Source organism: Rissa tridactyla, chromosome 1 (assembly GCF_028500815.1).
Source record: "Rissa tridactyla isolate bRisTri1 chromosome 1, bRisTri1.patW.cur.20221130, whole genome shotgun sequence".
Classification (NCBI taxonomy): Eukaryota; Metazoa; Chordata; class Aves; order Charadriiformes; family Laridae; genus Rissa; species Rissa tridactyla.
In genome coordinates this window covers 125,649,455-125,671,922 of record NC_071466.1, presented here as the reverse complement: position 1 = coordinate 125,671,922, position 22,468 = coordinate 125,649,455, and the positions used below count along the sequence as shown (strand labels likewise).

General features: G+C 40.1%; 1 protein-coding gene across 1 annotated transcript in view; it reads right to left on the bottom strand.

Annotated features, from left to right (window-relative positions):
* Positions 1 to 137: 137 nt before the first annotated feature.
* The window catches only part of TOMM70 (translocase of outer mitochondrial membrane 70), a 28,293-nt gene continuing 5,962 nt past the window's right edge, over positions 138 to 22,468 (bottom strand). Inside the window, exons 2-12 of the mRNA XM_054188374.1 lie at positions 19,750 to 19,923; positions 18,345 to 18,471; positions 15,695 to 15,804; positions 13,641 to 13,789; positions 12,271 to 12,478; positions 11,536 to 11,670; positions 10,266 to 10,373; positions 9,430 to 9,546; positions 8,460 to 8,557; positions 7,823 to 7,945; positions 138 to 3,845 (exon numbers count right to left, since the gene is read on the bottom strand). Of these exons, the coding sequence (XP_054044349.1) occupies positions 3,692 to 3,845; positions 7,823 to 7,945; positions 8,460 to 8,557; positions 9,430 to 9,546; positions 10,266 to 10,373; positions 11,536 to 11,670; positions 12,271 to 12,478; positions 13,641 to 13,789; positions 15,695 to 15,804; positions 18,345 to 18,471; positions 19,750 to 19,923 (1,503 nt within the window). The 3' untranslated portion in view covers positions 138 to 3,691. The remainder of the gene's footprint in view (positions 3,846 to 7,822; positions 7,946 to 8,459; positions 8,558 to 9,429; positions 9,547 to 10,265; positions 10,374 to 11,535; positions 11,671 to 12,270; positions 12,479 to 13,640; positions 13,790 to 15,694; positions 15,805 to 18,344; positions 18,472 to 19,749; positions 19,924 to 22,468) is intronic.

The window sequence follows — 22,468 nt, the reverse complement described above, 5'->3', positions numbered from 1 at the left end:
AGAAACTAACAAACTGATTATTAATCATGCCACTCAGTGGCATTATCTATTCCAGCAGGCCTTTCTTGGTCTGTACTTTTCCCTGCATTTTGGTGCGCATACTGTACTGGAACTCTTAAGAAACAAGCCACAGAGCATAAGGTGAAATGAAGATTTATTTGTTGAAAAATAAATATAAAAAAAATTAACAATTTACCATTTGAGTCAAGTCTCCTGCATTAGATTAATGCCTCCCACATACTCAACAATTGGCATCCAAGATGGCCATCACTGGGCTCCAACTTCTAAATCATAGAAACTATTATACATCCATTCTTCTAAACTACTCCATCTGTCTTTCCCTCTCCTCTCTACACTAGTTTAACATGCAGCAGAGCAGGAACTAAATACTACCTTTGGAGGATTAAAGTAGAGCAGGATTCTCAAGGGCTGACCACTTAATTTTAAAAACACAAAGTGCAGTCTGCAACAGACAACGGAATCCATGGCCTGGGCCCTCTGCCCCTGGAATCCCAAATGGAGAGAAGGGATGAAAATCTGTAGCAAGTGACTTTGGTGAACTCAGCTGAAGAGGTGACACCAGCTCAGTCCTCTTCAGTCTGTCAGGGCAACATCTAAGCACCTTGTTTTAGTGGGATGATTTAGGGGTCACCAGTGCAATCCACTCTGAAGTGATACAAATGGGACTCTGAATTTTTGGGCGTTTCAGTGCAAAAAGTACACAATCAGTTTTCAGCTAGGTAATGCTTAAAGCAGTCAATACTCAATCTCTGTGTTGGTAGAAAACAGGCACTTAAAGTATCCGTATTATACATATGCACCAGTATTCTGCAAGTATAGAAAACCAGCCACTAAACAGCTCTGAACTAGCGCCAGAATTTCAGCCTGCCAGAGTTTAAATTCTTTTAAAAGAAATGACAGAAAACACAGTAATGCCTGTTGTATGGGGCAGTGTTATTACCCCTGCGGCTGGGGAGCCTGGTTAAAGCTGCGTCTAAGCTGCTCTTAATAGTTCCAGAATAAGTTACAGTACAACTCTTTAGTATATGTTAGTTCCCTCTTCATTTTCCATCTGCAATTAGATCCTAGATTCAAGTCACAATTGCTAATCTCCATTCCAGCAAACTTGTCTCTAACATGAACAACTAGGATTTTACATGATCAGAATTAAGATGCAAGACAACTATGTGTGCAAGCGACTTCACAGAATCTCTAGGATACACCAGTTTTATCCAACTCTTTAGTACTAGCTTCTTATGTTATTTCAACAATTTATATTTTTTTTAAATAGCAGTAATACTTGGTTCACTTCAGCTGTTGATCCCTACTAAAGAAAGCTTTTCTCAAAGTTCACATGCACGCTATATCAGCCCTTTAAAAAGAAAATCCCCTTCACTAAAGGGATCCACTCGCATATGCACATTAGCAGGGTGTCAGCTACTCAGATTCCCAGCTTTCCTGGCTGGAGTTCTTCCCCTGTAGTCTCCAGCTCTCAAGATCATACCTCTGTGGGTGAGGGAAGCCATCAGATATAAGACTTGTTAATTACATATCTCTTCACTTTTTCTTAAAAGTTGAAGTGAGAGAAGATGACAGGGAGTCAGTCGTTATTAGTTCTTCCTCAAATAAGCACAGAGAGCACCACTGCAGAGAACACTTTCATCAAAACCTGTTGTTATACATGTCAGAGAGAGGTACTTGAAGGTAATATTTATTTTTTTTCAGTTTACAGGTGATACGTCATTTACAAAAAAAAAAAAAAATTACAGACAATGCATCCTTTCAGTGCAGTTTCAAACTAGTTCAAGACCAGGCAAAAGTCTGTGATGATTTGGAATGCTAGTATTCGACAGCACATGCTTTTTTTCCCTTAATTGATTGGGTGGGGTAAGGAATGGGGTACAGGGAGGGTGAAGAGGAGAAAATGCCAATGTAAATAAGGCCATGCGAATAAAAACTCCTTGGGAGAACAGGACACATCAGCCAGTCCGGCATGTTTTTGTTCTCGGGTAATTGATGCAGAGACTGGAAGTTCCAGAAGACGTTTGACACTTGTTATGTGCAGTGCCCTTAGAAGCTGCCAGTACCTTCCAATGCCTTCAGTTCTACACGAACGCTATGATTTCAGATCACCTACTGAGCTAGCTAAAATAGAACCATTAGAGCTCTGTGTCTACTCTCCACCACTTGAATTCTCAACTGTAGTTGCTGGGAGAAAGGAAGGTCAAGTTGAAAATACAAGCTGCTGCTAGAAGCTGGCACAACTAGAGAACAAGACAGTTTGACCACAGCACAGTTAATTTCTTTAAGAGATGAAATACATTAGACAATTCAGCACAAGCAAATCTATGATTTCAGGATGGGAAGAAGCCCAAATTAGTGTATGGTAAATTAAGCTACATCAGTTAAGTATTTGCATGAGGTTTATCCAGCCACATGAATCCAGGGAGAGGCAAGATGGACTGACTAAAGCAAGACAGCCCTCTGAGAAGTTCCGAGCTAGAGGAAGACAGTTGATATTAGTATTTAATAACTTGCCAGTCTGCTATTTGCAGAACAGTTGCTTCCTTCCTACAGTATTTGTAATCTTGGACTAGACAGGGTCTAAAGAACAAGGAAACCATTACAGAGTCTAGATCCGTTATTTGAAGTTTTAGCCTATGCTTTGTTCCTTATCTCACTTAATCCTGCAAAGGGCTATTACAAGGAGCAGATCAGAACGCAGCAGCCCCTAGAGACTGAGGAGAATTTAGACTGTCTATTAGCAGTTACATTGAAGCAAGAGCATCAGATATTACAAAGATTATATGCAAGCATGACCTTACCTTGGCAGCTCTACTCCCAGCGGTGCTTTCTGTTCTTGAAAGCCCCTCTGAACCCTTCAGAACAATTTCCTGTGACATTCACATAAGGACTGCTGCAGAGGAACACAGCCTTTCTTCCAGTAAAGTCTCCACTGAAGCAGCCTCGCCTGACCTCTTTCCCCAGCCAACCTGTGTACCAGCTCTCCTGCACAGTATGCCAGGGCTTTCCGGGGTAAAGATAAGGGCTATCAAATTAATTTCCTAATAGCTGCCACAGGACTATTTCTAAGTACGTTATGCAGAGGGTGGGAAGGGCTTTAAGTGAAGATTGTGCATGCTTGCATATATTTACAGGGATTCTCTCCACATCTACTGACTTAAAAAAACCCCTCTATTATTAAACAGTTTGAAAATTAATTTTTTCCTTTTTGCAAAATTAAAATCAACCCTCAAGGATTAATTGCATATAAAAAAGAAACCTATTTTACAGCACTGACTAGTATTACCTTTAAAATCAACAGGAAAAAAACCCACATGCTGTAATATTCTTTGATAAAGCAAAAATCGCCCACAACATAGTCACCCCAAATGAACCAGTGTGAAGTTTTTATTTGCATGGCCAAAATATCTTCCTTTTGTTCCCCTGCAACTTTATTTCCCTTAAACACGCTTCAAGGTTTTCGCTGCAGAAGGAACAAGATGCAACACTGCATACTTCCTTGAACAACCACTCCCACAACACCTAAACATTTAACAGACGTAGCAAATGACAACACCACGAACGGGAAAAAACTAAGTTCCACCATTCAACATGGTCTGCAACAGCGTCTTTAGGGCTGGCTGAAGTGGGCAACTTCACTTTAGAAGGTCGTTTCCTCCTCATTTCTTTACAGTGTTGGTGGTTTCAATCCATACTTCTTTGCAACTTCTGTCTGGGCATAGGCAGCATCACAGAGTGAGTAGAGGTGGGCCATCTCCATTTCAGATTTGGCCAGGTTGATAGCTTTGTTGAACATTTCAATGGCTTTATCCAGATTACCTCTGAAATAAATCAAAATTAGTCCAATTAAGACTGGCAAAGCAATCTTCATCTCTACAGCATCTTTTTTTCCTTCAGGACTTACATTCTCCACTACTAACAGCTTAAATGGACTTCAGGAGGAACCACCACAAGAACTTGTGACGATGATGATAAGCAAACTGAGAGGAGTTGTTACCAAGCCTAAGCAACTAGGACAGCTGTTTAACAGCCTTCCTCCTGAGAGCCCCCACGGGTGGTAGTAAGGGGTAAAATATTCTCCACAGGGCACCAAGTTTACTACAAAGATAATACTGGGACAATTAAATGAACTCTCATCTCCCCTGAAAAGAGTTTGTATACTTAAGAGGAAAACTAGCAAAGACAAGAGCTCACATTATTTAAATAGGAAATGCTTGCAAAATTTCTGATGGCAGCAGTTTAATCATCTGCCTTTTTGATGGGCTAGACACATAAAAAGAGACTCTACTATACTCTCAGCTACACCCCAAACTTTTGCCCAACTGTAACACAATATGCAGTTACAGAACAGTGTTAGTCTTTCCTCTCTACCCTGTGAGTGTGGAAACTGCAGTCATGTTGGCATTATTTGAAGGGGGGTGGGGACGGTACTGGGCTTGCTGGTGCGGTGCCAGGGCGTAGTTGCTCAGCGCTCGTGGGCCGGTGTGCCAGTATTTCTGAAAGCCAGAAGGCACACCACATCTCAAGAGTCAAAACTACACACACGACTCCCTCTCTGAAATGCTTATACACAATGCACGCAGCACGGGGAATAAGCAGGAAGAGCTGGAGATCTGTGTGCGGTTGCAGGGCCACGATCTCATTGCAATTACTGAGACGTGGTGGGACAGCTCACATGACTGGAATGCTGTCATGGATGGCTACGTTCTTTTCAGGAAAGACAGACCAGCGAGGCGTGGTGCTATGTGAGAGAGCATTTGGAATGCATCGAGCTCTCACCAGGGGCGGATGAAGAGAGGGTTGAGAGCTTATGGGTAAGGATTAAGGGGCAGGCAAATATGAGGGACACTGTTGTGGGTGTTTATTACAGGCCACCTGATCAGGATGGGGAAGCTGATGAGGCTTTCTACAGACAGCTGAAGGTAGCCTCACAATCGCAGGCCTTGGTTCTAATGGGGGACTTCAATCACCCCAATATCTGCTGGGAAGTCCACACAGCCAGGCATGCACAGTCCAGGAGGCTCCTCCAGTGCGTTGATGATAACTTTTTGACACAGGTGGTGCAGGAGGCAACAAGGAGAGGAGCACTTCTGGACCTGGTACTGACAAACACAGAGGGACTGGTGGAGGACATTAAGGTAGGGGGCACCCTAGGTTGTAGTGATCATGAAATGATAGAGTTCAGGATCATGGGAACTACGCACAAAACAACAAGAAGTAAAACTACAACCTTGTATTTCAGGAGGGCTAACTTTGACCTCTTCAAGAAACTGCTTGGAGAGATCCCGTGGGCTAGGGCTCTGGAAGGCAAAGAGGCTCAAGAAAGCTGGCTGGTATTCAAAGACCACTTCCTCCAAGCTCAGGATCGGTGCATCCCTAAGAGAAAGAAATCAGCGAAGGGACGCAGGAGACCTGCATGGTTGAGCAGGGAGCTTCTGAAAAAGCTCAAGTGGAAGAAGGAGGTCTACAGTAAGTGGAAGAACGGACTGACCCCTTGGGAGGGTTACAGGAATGCCGCCAGAGCGTGCAGGGATGAAACAAGGAAAGCCAAGGCCGCCCTGGAATTAAACCTGGCCAGGGATGTCAAGCTTAACAGGAAGGGCTTCTACAAGTATATTGGAAGCAAAAGGAAGACCAGAGAAGTTGTGGGCCCACTGTTGAATGAGACAGGAGCCATGGTGATGGAGGATGCGGAGAAGGCAGAGTTACTGAATGCCTTCTTTGCTTCGGTCTTTACTGCTCAGCCCAGCCCTCAGGAGACCCAGGCTTTGGAGAAAGTAACAGGGAAAGAGGAAGACCGAGTTCCTTCCAAGTTGATTGAGTGAAGGATCAGTTAGGTCAATTAGATATTCACAAGTCCATGGGCCCTGATGGGATGCACCTGAGAGTGCTGAGGGAGCTGGCAGAAGTCATTGCTGGGCCACTCTCCATCATCTTTGAAAGGTCCTGGAGACCAGCCAAGCTGCTTGAGGACTGGGCGAAAGCCAATGTCACTCCAGTCTTCAAAAAAGGCAAGAAGGAGGACCCGGGGAACTACAGGCCGGTCAGCCTCACCTCCATCCCTGGAAAGATGATGGAACAGCTCGTTCTGGATGTCATCTCAAGGCATGTGGAGGAAAAGAAAGCTATCAGAAGTACTCAACATGGATTCACCAAGGGGAAATCATGTCTGACTAATCTGATAGCCTTCTACGATGGCGTGACTGGATGGATAGATGAGGGGAGGATGGTAGATGTGGTCTACCTTGACTTAAGCAAGGCGTTTGACACGATCTCCCACAGCATCCTCATAGGGAAGCTTAGGAAGAGTGGGTTAGATGAACGGACAGTAAGGTGGATAGATAACTGGTTGAAAGACAGACCTCAGAGGGTAGTGATTAGGGGCGCAGAGTCTAGTTGGAGGTCAGTGAGGAGTGGTGTTCCCCAGAGGTCAGTACTGGGTCCAGTCCTCTTCAATATATTCATCAATGACCTGGATGAGGGGATCGAGTGCACCCTCAGCAAGTTTGCCGATGACACAAAGCTGGGGGGGTGGCTGACACACCGGAAGGCTGTGCCGCCATACAGAGAGACCTGGACAGGCTGGAGAGTTGGGCAGAGAGGAACCTTATGAAATTCAACAAGGGCAAGTGTAGGGTGCTGCACCTGGGGAGGAATAACCCCACGCACCAGTACGGGTTGGGGGCTGACCTGCTGGAGAGCACCTCGGTGGAAAGAGACCTGGGAGTCCTGGTGGACAACAAGGTGACCATGAGCCAGCAATGTTCCCTCGTGGCCAAGAAGGCCAATGGCATCCTGGGGTGCATCAAGAAGAGTGTGGCCAGCAGGTCCAGGGAGGTCATCCTCCCCCTCACTCTGCCTTGGTGAGGCCGCATCTGGAGTACTGTGTCCAGTTCTGGGCTCCCCAGTTCAAGAAGGACAGGGAACTGCTAGAGAAGGTGCAGCAAAGGGCTACCAAGATGATGAGGGGATTGGAACACCTCTCTTATGAAGAAAGGCTGAGGGATTTGGGTCTCTTCAGTCTGGAAAAAAGACGGCTGAGGGGGGACCTTATCAACGCTTATAAATACTTAAAGGGTGGGTGTCAGGAGGATGGGGCCAGGCTCTTTTCAGTGGTGCCCAGTGACAGGACAAGAGGTAATGGGCACAAACTTGAGCATAGGAAGTTCCACTTAAACATAAGGAGGAACTTCTTTACTTTGAGGGTGATGGAGCACTGGAACAGGCTGCCCAGAAAGGTGGTGGAGTCTCCAACTCTGGAGACATTCCAAACCCGCCTGGACGTGTTCCTGTGCAACCTGCTCTAAGATGACCCTGGTCTGGCAGGGGGGTTGGACTAGATGATCTCCAGAGGTCCCTTCCAACCCTATGATTCTATGATTAAACCCCAATGGTCAGGCTTCAGATTATAGCTCAGGATCCTCAGTACAAAAGGTCCAGTAAGGTATGTTTACTGGCTACATTAGATACACTAGTAATGATGTAATGATTAAGGAAGTAATTTCAAATGCAGAAGGGATGTATTTAAACACAGACAGACTCATCTGCATGCTGTCCAGTAAGTTAGAAATTGGCAAACATGGGAACTTATCGTATCATAAAGCAAAATTATGCCATAGAGAAAGGCAGGCCTTCCTTAAGAGTTACAGAAAATAAGTCAGGATTTTGGGTAAGAGCTGACCTCGCACAGCACTGGGGAGAAGATCTTACAAAAAGCTTAAGATTCATGGGGAAATCCAAAGGACTGCTATAATTTCAAAAGTAACTAAGAACTCTGAAGACTGCAATTCAACATTACCTTTGCACTTCAATCGTTCCCATGGTTTCATATGCAAAATCACATTTGTTATCGATCTCAATGGCCTTGCTTATGAGTTCTAACCCTTTGTCTAAATCTTGCTTCCACTGGAGCTGAAGTAAACTGGAAGAAAAAGAGAAAATTTAGAACAAACTTCACATATTCCTCCCGTAACCAAGATCATGCAAGCCAAAAATAGATCCCAAATGTTTCTAATTCCTAATGCAAGGTCAACAGTAATTTCACTGCTCTTAAAAAATGTATATGTGAAAGTCATTTTCAATAAGCTATGTTAACAGTTTATGAGTCTAAAGACAAATTCCTCTCAAGACAACTTGCTACAAGTTGTTTTACAAAAGAGAAAATTTCAGCACCAAGCTTAAATTAAATGGGGCAAAAGTAAGAGTCATGTACTTCAAGTAGATACTGAATTAGGAATGAACACTAATAAAACTTTACTGAAACTTAATTTACAGTTTAGTCAAGAGAAACTATAGAAGTACATTTAACAGCACTAAGCTGTTTTCACATGGTTATTTCTCCTGGCTAAACTCCCAAATACAAACATTCAATTAGGGTTTATTCATCTAAACGTCCTACTGCTCTTGACCAAAAAGATTGCAAACTCAATACATACCCTTTATGAACATATGTAGTGGCATTGTCTGGCTCAAGGTCAATGCATTTATCATACATTTCATCAGCCTTGCCAAACTGCTGTTGATCAGTTAGTGCCTGCATCAAAAGAGAAGCCTATATGTCAATACGCAACCAAAACATGTGCTCCGCACTAGGCTAGTTGTTGTAACACTAATTAAAACTATATTCATGATGTGAGATTGAATATAGCTATCTTATTGAAAGGCAGGCTAGGCACACCAGTTGCCAGAGTTAAGTTTCAGAATTGAGGCTTTGTAGAAGAAAGCTGCTAGGCTTTAAGTGCAAAAATTACTGATCACAGTACCATCTGCAGTGGGAGATCCACAAGCAACATGGTAAGCGTACTCCAAGTAAAAACTGCTCTAAGAACTCTGTACCTGTACATCTCAACTTCTTCCTTTTTCAAATATACTTCTTTCAAAAGAAGAAATGGATCCATACGGCCTACCTACTTAAAACCAGAACACCGCATGCTTCACACTAGAACCAGCAGTATGTTTTCTAGGAGAAAAAGTGACAGTCTCCCGTTTCAAGTGTACTCTGAAGATTTGTACTAAACTCTGCTTGACCAGTATATGGCATTTGTAGCAGAACAAAACTGTTACCCTAGTTCCATACATTTAACTCCCCAATTACCTAGAGAATCCCTGACGTCCATCAAGTGAGATACCACACACATGCAGGAATTCAGGGGGAAGGTGTATGCCAGACCTCTGTCTCCTAATAACCACCACCCCTGACACTCATCACTTATATTCTTATCCCCCAATTCCTCTCTACCCCAAAACACTCATACCCATAAATTCAGGTAGCTTATTAAAGACAGCATGTGTTATCTCAGAATTTATTCTCAAAGATCTTCATATATTATTTGAAGAAATGTATGCTATCCAAGATAAAAGGTGCAAGAAAATACAACATTTTCTTTAAGACAGAGAAAAATGTACCTGAGCATAGAGTGCATAGCCTTCAGCACACTTCGGAAATTTTTTTATGACATCTTCAAAGCCTTTCATGGCTACTTGCACAGGCAAAGGATTATTTCCTGTATAAGCTTGGCGATACTATTCAAGACAGAAAAAGGAAAAAAAAGAAAAAAAAAATGAAACAACCGCACAAGGAAAAAAAAAGCACCTCTTCAGACCTCCACCCACTTCCCCAAGACATGCATGCATCACAACAATTACAGCTTCCACAATACGACATGCCTGTATGTTCTACCAAATCTGTTCTTAGGAACCTACCATGTGTCCAAGTCTCTGGTAGAGTGGACTTGGAGAGGAGAAAGGTGAAAGAAGGAAGCCATAAGGCCTGATAGTTACCAATAGCCTCCCTCTATTTCAAAAGCCTAGAAATTCCAAGCCTAGATTTCCTCCTTGTTCACACCATGCAAAGCTGTTCTCAGAAGATTCCTGCACGCAGAGGCATTGTACTAGCTTGAAAGTTTGCTTTCAATTTATTGAAGACAATTTTCCACAACATTGAGAGTTTATTTAAATCAATTTTATGTGATAAAATTAGAGCAAAGATTTGCGTTCCTCTACCGCAAAACAGAAGTGATGACCTACTGTTTGAATAACAAACATTGCAAAATGAAAGTGGAAAACCTTTACTCCAACTGAAGAAACGTTTTCATTATTTCTTTACCTTATTATTAAAAGATATCAAGGTGTTTGTTGCCCTACTTTTCCAATAAATGGGAATAAAACAGAGAAACACAGTATGTTTTCAAGAGTTCTTTAAAAAGAAAAAGCACCCAGATAAACACCAGCATGTTACCTACCAAGGCGAAACATTTCTGTGCTTGAGCCAAGGCAGAATCGGGTCGCAATCGGATACATTCATCAAAGTCTTCCACAGCCTCTTCAATTTGGTCAAGCAGGATTTTCAGCTAGCCAGAATGAAAGAAAATCCTATCTCTGTATTTAATCCGTGCTTCAGATGCTTAAGTGATAATTCAGTTAGCATCAGTTACCCATATCATCTCCAGTTCAGTTTTAGAACTGCCCAGAAACCCACAAAACCCATGACTAAAAATCACTGCCATAAAATAACAGAGCCACCAGTGAAACTTTGGCCTCATGCACAAAAAGGCAATGTCCCTGTGTAAGGGATTGAGAATGCTTGCATTTTAGACTGTTGCCATTACTGCTTTAGCGTTATGTCCAGTCTCCAAAACTATGCTATATTTCCTCAAGTCGCTTTGCCTTGCTGTAGTTAATGTCTGTGGACTATTTGGATGTCAAAACATTTTGCCTTTCCCAGCTTGCATTTCAACTTTTTTTTTTTTTTTTAACATTCTCATGCCTCCACAAGAGAGGAGCTCACTTCATCATTCTCTTACTTTACTGTGAAGCTACTGTAAAACACTAATTTTTCAATCTGCAGAAAATTTTCATTCCCTTCAACCAACAGGTAATGCCATTTTTATTTCTGAGCACAAAAAAGGTCTAACGAATTCATGGAGAGAGGCACTTGATCTGTGGAAGTCTTCCTTATGAATATGACTTAGTATATCTGCACATGGTAGTGTCTCCTTTTTCTTCCAGCATCTTTTATATTACCGTTCAGTGGAAGCAGGCCTTTCTATGCCTAGAAATTAGTTAAGGACACAGCAGTGTCACAAGCCAGAGCGGGAGGAGCTGAACAGATACAAGTCCAGGCCACCGTGTTGCAGATGGCGAGTTATCAGGAACACATGTTACATCTGCTGTAACAAAGTTTCCTTCTGTGCAGATGCTGCTCTGCCATATCAGGCCCCTTCATGGAGCAGCGTCTATCTGCTGTAAACGTATACAAGCCCCTAGTGCTTTTTAGTCAGAGTTCATATCGATTTGTGTTCTTTCCTATAGCTACAGAAATAAACTGCTTCTGCCTGACCTGAACCTGCAAATTAGACCGTGTGTTTATTCTGCAAGAGTTCCAAATTAGGAGTTCGTGTTTTTCTCCCACAAACAGTACAAAGTGTCTCTGATGATGTACTGATCTTTATTTTTCTTTTAGTATAAATTGAAATATTCAAGTATTGGGACAAAATCTCTAATGTTTCTTACTTGTCCTCGATGGTGGTAAACATCTGCATTCTGAGGGTCAATATCAGCAGCCATGTTAAAGTCTTGAGTGGACAGCACAGGTTGCTGCTGCTGCATATACATACTTCCTCGTTTGATCAGAGCATTAGCTCGGAGCTGTAAAAAAGAGTTTGAAGAAGCATTAGCCACTCCAACATTCCTCCAGATTTAAGGCTTTGTTACAATTACAGTAAATTTTTCATTTGACTAGTTTCTCCCACTGACAGAATTCATTCATTCTAAGCAGGAATAAATTTCATATTGACTCTAAACGATCAACTCCCTCGCTTAATTTCAAATATGTCAGCCTGTGCTTCCACCTCAGTGGATTTTCAACCCCCCAAAAATCCTTTAGAAGACAGGTTCCCTATGCTTACAAATAGATCATCATTTTCTGAAGCAGTTCAATATGCAAGTACAATTAATGTTTTTTCTCTTATTTATGAACTGATTTTTCAGACTAGATAAGCCTCCGATTCATTTAACTTCCTCTGTACTTTAGCTTGTACTACTTAGCACAGCTGTCTCAAAAATAAACCAGCCCTTGAAAAACAATTTGTCAGGAATAAAAAGACAAAGTGGTAAACAAACCAGAACACTCCCATTAAAGTATCTGAAAACTTGGAAAAACAAGCTCTTGAACTAGACTGCAAGTTTATCATCTAACTTCTACATTTTCTCAATCCAAACTTCAATCCAGCTGTGACAGATTCTTACCTTCACATTTGCATCTTCCATGCTGATGACCTGATCTAGGTCTGGTTTGGCAGCATTTGCATTGCCAATAAGTAAGTAGAAAGTAGCTCGCAGAAGCAAAGCTTCTGCCATGTATTTTCCCTTTGCTTCAATTTCTTTTGTGCTTTCACTGATAATTTTGTCATAGTTCTCTTCTTCCATATATTGTTTTGCTCTCAAATAGCCAGAGCTGTAAATGATGTAAGAACAGTTGTATATACACACGCATTTACTGAACACTGCAATTTCAATTCAGACTATTCATTAACTCATAACAAATACTAACTTTTGCCATATTCGGTTACAACACCAGCATCGTAAGTAAAGTCACAAATATTCCTGGATGGAGCCATCACAGACTGAAAACAATTTAGACCAAAAAACACCCAAATGACATTGGAAATAAAGAAGAAACACGTTTTAAAGCTCCTGAACTTGAGCTTCATTTGTCCCTTGAAATTTCTTTTCACATTAAGGACAGCGATGATCTCTGCCTTACAAGAGGTCTGGGATGGAATTCCAGGTCAGAAAAGTGAAATATTAAAACCAGCAATGTGCAGTTTATACATTGAAGCAAGGATTTCACAGCAAAAATGACAGTAAGCACTGCCTTGTCCTCAGCTAAGTGTCCTGGATTCAGTGAATCTGCCTGTACATCAGGACAGTCTGTCTTACTTTTAAAAAAAAAAAAAAATCATAACGTTGTACCAATGGTTTCCATACTGACAGCAATGATATCTTCCAAAAATAAACTGGAAAACAGCATAGTAAGTTAAAGGAACACCTATGTGGTACTCAAACTCCACTTAAAAAAAAAAGCTGAAGCTTTTTCTTTATCAGAACAGACCTCACATTTATATGCAATTTGGTTCCAGAAAGATCCAACACCTTTCAGCCTCAGTTGCTGTAAATTCATTGTTTTGTTAACGGAGACCCTTTTCCTAGATTGTCTTCTCCCTTTCAATCCAAAGACTAACTTGCTCTCTTTCTTGGAAACTCTCTCTCAGTATAAAACATTCCTCTCTGCAGAAGCATCACTCAGCACCATCCAGTCCTCCCATCTCCTAAATTTTACTATGGTACTGTAATAAATATTCTGCAGATCTTCCCAATCTTAGTGCCCTTTCTCTGTTTAGTGGATCAAGGACACCTCCAGTTTGGAACTAGCCACTCAGTTTTTATAAAAGTTTCATTTTTAATACTGTTCTCATTTCATAGGCTCACTTTATTACCACAGAATTTCCCATGCCAGGTACTATAAAAACCAACAGCAAGTTAACACTGAGCAGAATATCAAAATCACTGAAAACTTAATTCCAATACCAAACAATTCCCAACTGTACTGTACTCACTTTTCTTTTACTTCAGAAGCCTCTCCCTCCTTATCCTTATCTTCATCTGATTTCTCACCCTTAAGCAAAGGTTGGGAGATTATATCATCTGTGAAAGAACTGAAGTAGGATTTAATGAACTGTGGTGAGGGCATCAGAGGCTCACGATTCTGAAACAAATAATGTTATTTCAAGTCATTAGATGGCAAGATCACACGGTAAATATGGAAATGGATAAACAACTATAAAAAAAAAATCACTCATAAAAGAACCAATGTATGACTTTCCATTATCTCATTTGATAGTCTGATATTTTTGATCTGGCAGTTTGACATTTGGGAATTATTTAAGCTTCAGATCACAATGCAATACCGATCACCAGTAGAAATAAAGTGAAGATAATCAAACGAGAAGGGAGATAGTATCTTTCTGCACGTGTGGCTAGAAATGAGGACTCTTAAGATATCGTAAGACATTGGGTAGAGGCACTAAAGTAGTATGCGTGCACAGAAATTGGGTGGAAAATGCAAGCTGGCAGTTTAACCGTGAGCCTGAATTCAAATATTCTGAATGGCAATTTGCCCTGTTCTCCAACTTGTCCTACAGAAGCTGCTGTCTATCACTACAATGGAGACTAATGAGGCGAGATCCTAATTCTACATGGAGCTTGGCCCAGATACTACATGTTTTACTTGAAGTCCCAGAAGTAACATCTCTCAGGTACAAAATCCAAGAAATATTTCTTGCTCAAAATGAACACTGCACAAAAGAATTATAATTCAATGTCTCCTGCAAGAAAAGTCTGAATGCACTCTTCTGAACTCTTTATTAAGGTACACCATGATACTGCCTAGTTGAAGCACACCTATTTGATGATGCTACCACCACCACACTAATAGCACAATTCATTTTTTGGTAGCTCAACATCACAGCTTTATTTGAGGTTCTACAGGAAAGAAATTCAGCATCTCAAAACCAACACTGAGTTCAGTACTTCAACGACTGTCACAAAAACAAGGCAGGAATGATTTAATAACAAGCAAAAATGTTGTAACGTCTGTCCCAACTTTTTTGTAAACCTACAGCCACTTAAAATGACTGCTCCTGGCTACCCCTACATTTCCATAGGTCTCTTTTCTGCAGTTTCCAAACATTAACACAAAGACAACTGAGTGCCAAAACAGTAAAGTACAAGTATGAGCACCTATTTACAGAAATAGAACAGAAACAGCCTGCAACTGAATGCCACGAGTAATCTGTGGCAGTTGGGAGATGAAGGCATATTTTTCAAGACAGAATCAGGAAGTCTGACCACTAATAAAAAGATGTGACTTTGCACTGCATCATTTTTTTTTTTAAGCAATGCTTTTTTGCTTCTCTTATTCTTTTTAAAAGAAAACCAAACCAAATCAAAACAAACAAAAAAAGTCCAACAAAAAAAACCAAACACAAACCACAACCTTAAAACTGTATTATTTTGCCCCTTTCTAAAACTTAGGAATTCTGGTGTCAACTTAATCTTTCCTACATGAAATTTCTATTTATAAAACCAAGAATAACTTGTGGGGACAAGTCTTCAATCATCCTCCTTCTCATTTTAAGCTATTCATTATGAATGGAACCAACATTTTTACATATTCTCAACTATTATTTATAAATCTTCCTATCTCAACACACATACCTGACTCAACCACCTGATGTGCAACTGAAAATTTGGTTACTGCTGTTCCAACATGTCCTGTTTCCATTATGTTGCAAGTCCAGAAAAGCCCCATGTAGGGCAGCACACCAACTTAGGGTGTCTCCTGAATGTCATAAAAAATTTGATTATTAAAGGCAAACAATCAGTAGAAATAGACCTCTTTTCCCTACTGAGGTTTCAAAAACTTTGGACAGGTCCCAAAGGAAAACAACACCAGTAAAATGGTAGTTTTGTACAAAACCATTTGTGTCGATTCTTACAATTCAGCAGATGAAGACAGTGACTTGCTTACAATTGACAGAACGCCAACAATCAACATTTCAACAACCAGTCAGGTGAAATCAGAATTTGTCAGCAATATCACAAGTCCTACCTTGTATTTCTCTTTGGCCTTTTCTTTTCCAAGGAGTTTAAGAACTTTATCAGCTAGTAACATACTTTGCTGGTTTTGGAAGGCTTCTAAAATGCAGACTGCAGTGACGTCTAGGAAACAACATACAAAAGTCAGACTAAAGACAAATTCTGTTAGTCACTGGAGTACACTAACATGTGCCATTGTTACAGTGAGTCACTGCAAAACTAGTACATGTCCTCTTCAGGGTAAAAACCTCTGTTTCCAGTTCGCTGTATTTACCATGTTTTCCAAGACGCAAATTTGCATCCAAAATGATCTTGTGATAAAAGGACTTCGTGACACTGAATGAAAGAAGTTACACTTATTTTTATCTAGAGACAAACATGCTTAGATGAACAGTGAAAATGTCTACCTCCAGCAGGGACTTTCACCATTTTGAAACTTTGAGGACAGCAATTATGTTCATATTATGTTTGCATCAAAAGTGCTAAGACAGCTTCTCTTCTGGGACTGATCCTAATTTTCTATTTTGAAAATTCACATTCAGTCCCATCATATCTTGCTTCTTCCTCAGTTTAAGAAATCTTCCCGTATTATATCTCAAATTTTTCTGCTCACCTCTGGGACTTTGGAATGGAGCAAGTGTAACAGAAATACCTTGTTGGCCCATTTAAAGTGCTAGCCCATATCACATCACTTTCATTCACACATAGACACCTCTGCAAATCTTAACCCATTGCTGCCCAAATCATGCTTTGCAGTGTGAAATGTGCTCTTATGGTAAATTAACATTATTCTATGGGTCTTCTAGTTAATGCAATACTACTACTGATTTTTCCTGTTTAATTTTCACTTAAGCATCAGTGAAGATGAACAGAGTTTGGACTTGAAATTCAAACACTGTGAATACACTTGAAAAGCAAGTATTTTACGCTGGAGTTTTAGCATAGTTACTGTAATTCTACACTGCTATAGGTACTATTATGCCATCATTTACACAGAATCTCCCCACAACTCTGGCTGGTATAGTCAAGAACATTGGAGTCCCCGGGAAAACATGCTACACCCAGAAAGAGCGTGAAAGTGTGCAGTAATACCGTGCTATATGATCTTAGCAGACATGGTTTGCCTAAAGCAGGCAGATGTAAACTAGTGCCTGGACTTGGGTGAAGCAGCAACGTTTTCCCAAATTATACTACCAGGGATTACTGGAGGGCATTCTTGCTGGTGGTGGGGGATGTTTTGTGGTTTTATTTGGTTTTGCGTTCCTCCACTATATGGACATACCCTAGTCCTGGGATTTTACTGGCCGTATGCGGTTGGCAGGTAAAAGCGGTATTGTATTAGAAAACCAGTGTAGTTCAAAAAAGGTAAGTAATTTTCAGATCTGAAAAATCCAAGCTAAAAATCAAACACAAATCAAGGTTTAAAATAATTGCTACAAACATCACTGCTACAAACATTAAAAAGGAGTTACATTTAAAAGCTATCCTACTATGGCAGGGACACGATCTTTCTTGGGGCTTTTATCATCTGCCAGCTTATTGCAACTACACGAGGTTTAGATTTTATTATACCACCCAAAGTGCCGCTGTTAGTTAATTAATGATTGCAAAGGACTATAACAAATGACCGAAGTAGTCCTTTTCTAGTCACTATGGTCTTACAGGGCAGAAAGGCATTCTGCCAGCACATAAATAAATAGATAGATAAATAAAATTTCCACAGCTTATTTAACTTCTAATTTAGCAGACCTAGTTCTTAGCTGTTACATATAATGAAATTAATTTAACAGTTAGGTTTGCCAATCAGAGCATTGCCTTATCTTCTGTCCTTCTTTGATAACGAGCACAGCTGAAAATTCCATTTGCCTTTTAATCTTACATCAGCAGCAATGATTTCACTTGATGAAATTTAAATGGGTCCTTTCAAGCAGTGTCCCTTAGTTCAAAATGGCTCTCAGACAACACACCTGACCTGTAGTTCTCCTTAATTTTCCATGAATTCTCAGTCACATCTTCCTCACACTTCGAAATATATTCTGTTAGGAATAGTATTTGGAAGGATTTGACACAGTAGTTTTTGCCAAATACATAGTGTTAATATTAAAAAAAAAAAGGTTAAACCTGTTCCAATTTTCCTTAACAGTTATACATCAGAATGAAATGTTACTGAAGCTGTTTTCCCTTTAATACCTGCCAAATGCATTTAAATGACTGTAATACTCTTGTTTCTGACCATGTACCTCCACCTCCACAAACACCTTGGTTTCTGTAGTAGTACCGTTTCTCTAAAACAAACAGCAAAAAAAGTGTGTTTACTGTATGTAAGCAGAATGACTATTGTCTGGGTTATACACTCAGCATGTTAGACAAATTCTATTCTAAAGTTTAGGGAGTTTCCTGGAAAAAGAATACCTTGAATGGCTACAGTAACATCAATTTCTCAGCAGTTATTTCACATGTAAGCAGATGACAGCTTGAAAAATGGGAAAAGGTTTCTTCTTACAAGAGAAGAAAATGTATTTGCAGTAGCTATGAATGGTTTAAATAAATAATTCTGTATTACTGTAGTTACAGAAGTAAAAACAAAACAATCCCATAAGTTACCATCTCCAAAACGCCTGAACTAATTCCACTTTTAAGTATACATGTCAAGAGACACTCACCTTCTAAACATTCCTTCTTATTGTCTAGCTTCTCATGAGCCTTCGCACGTCTGAAGAGAGCTTTTACATATTTAGGATTAAGCTCAACAGCCTTTGTGCAGTCTTGTGCCACTTCTGTATATTTTTGCTGTGGGTAGAAAAACAACACAATGAGAGAGGCCCTACTCAGCTGCATTATATTAGCTTTCCACTACCAACTCCAGGGTCATGCCCACCTAACAGTAGCTGCAGTTCCCAGGGCTCTGGTTCTACCTGCTTGCTTCTATTGCTGCAAGTTTCTCAGTAAGAAACTGCCAGGCACCACTGGAAGCCACCTGCACCAGAAGAGCCACAAAACAGAAAAGGAATTCCTACAGAAAAACGAAACCAGACAGTTGTACAAAGCACATGGGAGAAGATAATGAGTTGATGTGAAGATGCTCGCAGGAGGTAACATTGGGACTGAAAGACTGGTACAAAACAAATAAGAAAAAAAAAAGATGAAAGCATAATGAAAACCAACAAACAAGTTTAACAAAGTGCTAAAACACTTTTTTTTAAAAATTTGTTATTTCAATTTACTACACTATGTTGCTACAAAGGGATGATAAATGAATACGTAGGAGTAAAGGTGGCCAAGGGTATTAAGAACTTAAAATCCATTTATCTGCAAAATTGATTATCAAAACTAGTTTTTTCCATAACTGAAAAAGAAGAACACACACATTTGGGATTCATTATGCCATGAATTAGTGTTACAAGTAGCATTTAATTAGACAAGAACTGTTTTATCTCTCCTCTACATTTCAAGTCTAGATTTCTCTAATCACACAGTCTCTCACTTGATACGTTATACTGTACAAAGCCGATTTTTCCACTCCTTTATACAGCTCACCAACTTGACCTCATAAGCAAATCTACTGATACCATAATAGACAACACTGGTTGACTACCAAAACTAATACCTAGTATACTCAGCTATCAAGTAAATGTTACTTTCCACATGTGCAAAATTTAGGTCTTGGGCTTTAGTAGGATTTCTGTGATTTTTTTGTTTAATTTTTGAAGTAGCATCCTTCCAAAATATGTGGCCTTTTACCTAACAGTTAAGGAAACACTCTAGTAAAGAGAAGCAAAATTAACTTCTACACAAGAGAATTGTTCCAGAGGATAAGAAACTAAAACTTCTACCAGAAAGGGATATGTAAGAATCATATAAAATAGACTGAAAACAGTTAACAGAAAATAATTTTATTTATATATGGAAAAATATGATGAGCTAGTCAAAAAAACCTGCAAGCAACGACATCTTGTTGTGAAGGCAGCAGATATCACCACCTGGAATCTTTCAGTGGAAAAGTGATAAAATACACAATTTACAATGCAACTTCTTTGAATAAATGCATAATTATCTTTAATTTCTTACCAGTTGTTCATAGGCAGCTGCCCTATTTTGATAGAAGGTAGAAAGATCAAGGTTTTTCTCAGGAGGGCACAGGCTGATAGCCTCAGTATAACACTGAATAGCTTGCTCATATTTTCCTGCTTTAAAATATTTGTTTCCTTTGTTCTTGGCTGCTTGGGCTCTATCAAGGGGGCTCTGAAAAAGAAGGTGATAGGTCAGTTCAATAAGAAAAGCATCACCGCACGCAAACTATGCACTCAAGGGCTGATTTTCAAAGATATAAAATTGATCTGAGTGGTAAACTCTAGCCTAGACTTCTGAAAATCTCCCTCCTTCCATTTCCTGGAAAAACACAACAGATTTTCTTTCATGAGCATATCAGATAGGAGACAAACTTTTCAAAAGATTCACTACGATGGTATTAAACAATGCAGTGATTTCTCTTTGGAAAGCTAAACAGGTTTTAACCTTATGTGACCAGTAATGAGAAGAACCAATGAGATGTTATTTCTCCACAGACCAAATACGTGAAGACAACAAAGCCCTCAAAGCAATTAAAATAGGACAAGTTTCTTACTGAAATACATACAGCCTATAAGACCAGAGCTGACTCGGCAAACTATGAATTAAACATGGAAAACACTCTGTGGAAAGACCTACTGAGCAAGAAAAATAAAACCTGTAGGGAAAAGAAAGTTGTTTTGCCTTCCATGCACTAGACAAATTAACTTACTTTACAGCTATCTCCTCTACAACTTCAGAGAACCTGCTTCACTCAACTGCTATTAGAAAGTGATGTACCATCATGGTCTGTCATTCTTAGCAGAGGATGGAAAACTTTGCTAAATGGCATATGACTGTGCTAAATGATTCTTTACTTTCTGAACTGTCTGTTGACCATCTTCATACTTGCAAAAACAAACACTGCTACCTGTAACCCCAAATTTACAGATCAATTATCAAATGTTGTGGTTTATAAGGAACCAGATGTAAAAAGCCTCTCTTTATCAAAGGGATATGACTCACATTCAAGAAATAGAGCTGCAAAAGACACCAACATTTATCTTCTGGATTTCTGCTCCTCTTTCACAGACTAGCTACAGGGATCAACATTCTGGGGCAATTCAGGGTAACCTACCAGGCTGAAATGAACAGAGGTATGAGCACACGTGGCATCCTACCAACCTCCCTGAGGAGGCAAAGAATACAAACCTAAAACAATAGCTGCAGGATTCACCATGTCTCACCTGTGTTGAGCCACACGCACTGAAAAGATCATCTAGGATTTGCTGGCAATTGTCAATGCTGCTCTTTGACCATACTTCTGCCTCCTCTCACAGCCCCATCCACTGCCAGCATCAAACAACACCTAGACTGCCATAAAACAAACTTCAAAGCATCTTTACGTTTCATCAGGCTGTTTCCCTTGATGTCTGCTCATTTCATGCCAGTCATTTTTAGAAGCTAAATGATTTTTAAAACTGAAAACCTGAAGGGAACCCAGGAGTTGCTGTACTATCCCTCTTTTAAGGCCTGGTTTCCAATCATACCATTGGAGAATCAGATAATGGATGCCAGCCTTGGTTCCTACATAAAAACGGGCATTCAAATAGAACAGAAATATCCTACAGGCACTCTCCTGAGGAGAGACTTACCAGTTCAACCATAAAAGGGAGAGAATCTCTTCAAAACCCCTACTGCCAGAAAAGCTCTTCTCTCACAGGCCACCAATCACTGGGCTTATAGCAAATTAATCTGCACCACCTCCATTGTTCACAAAACAAGATGATCTGCAGGGCTTTTACATTTTTGTTCTTTAATGATTTACATGCAAATTGCTAAAAGATTATTAACTTCACCGTTTTTCGTACACTGTGCGTAACTCTATGGATACATAAACCAGAATCAGAGTGCAAGTATTTTTACTGAGAGCCAAGTAACTGTGTATTTGATGCATTGTTTCTTTAAAACTCAACCAAAGTCAGAAAGGTTACATTTACTTCAAGTATGTCCTAAATTTAGCTTCAAATACAACAAGCTTGCTCGATCCTACGCGCTTTGATAGTCCTGCACCACAGTCCCTGCATAGAGACACATGCTACACATGAGGACTTCAATGGCTGCTCCAGTGTCAGGTGTGGGATAGGAATTGTAACTGGAAGGAAGAAATCTAGTTCTGGGGCTGTCACTGGTGCTCTGCTGGTTCTTGGGAAGCATGAAGTCTTCAGACAAGCCTAAGCACATGCAACAGGGACCAAAAACTTTAGAAAGTATTGGAATGATGCCACAGGAAAACCCCTTAAAATTTGTAACTCTGTTATAACAGAGTTATATAATAACAGTAGCAGGACCACAGACCACACAACCAACTATACAGAAATCAATCATCGAATAGTTGCTAACTCCATGGTTACTCTCTGCCCCATACATTGCATGATGTAAGAAATTCAGGGGTAGGGAGCCAGGAATTAAAGCACAAGATGCTATCATGTAATAAAGTCAGTAATAATACCCATGGCAAGAAAGAAATCAACTTTTTGTTTGTTTATGCTGCCTTAAACTAGACTCCTGGCTCTTAGACGGTTTATTTCTGCAACCTTAGTCACACTATTCTCCAATAGTCCTCAGTATGCATGCAATACACCATTGAATTGAATGGCCAACATTTTAAACGCAAAGGCTGATACAGCTCCGTATCATCACTAAGCCCATTTTGATAAGGACTTTGATGAAAAAAAAT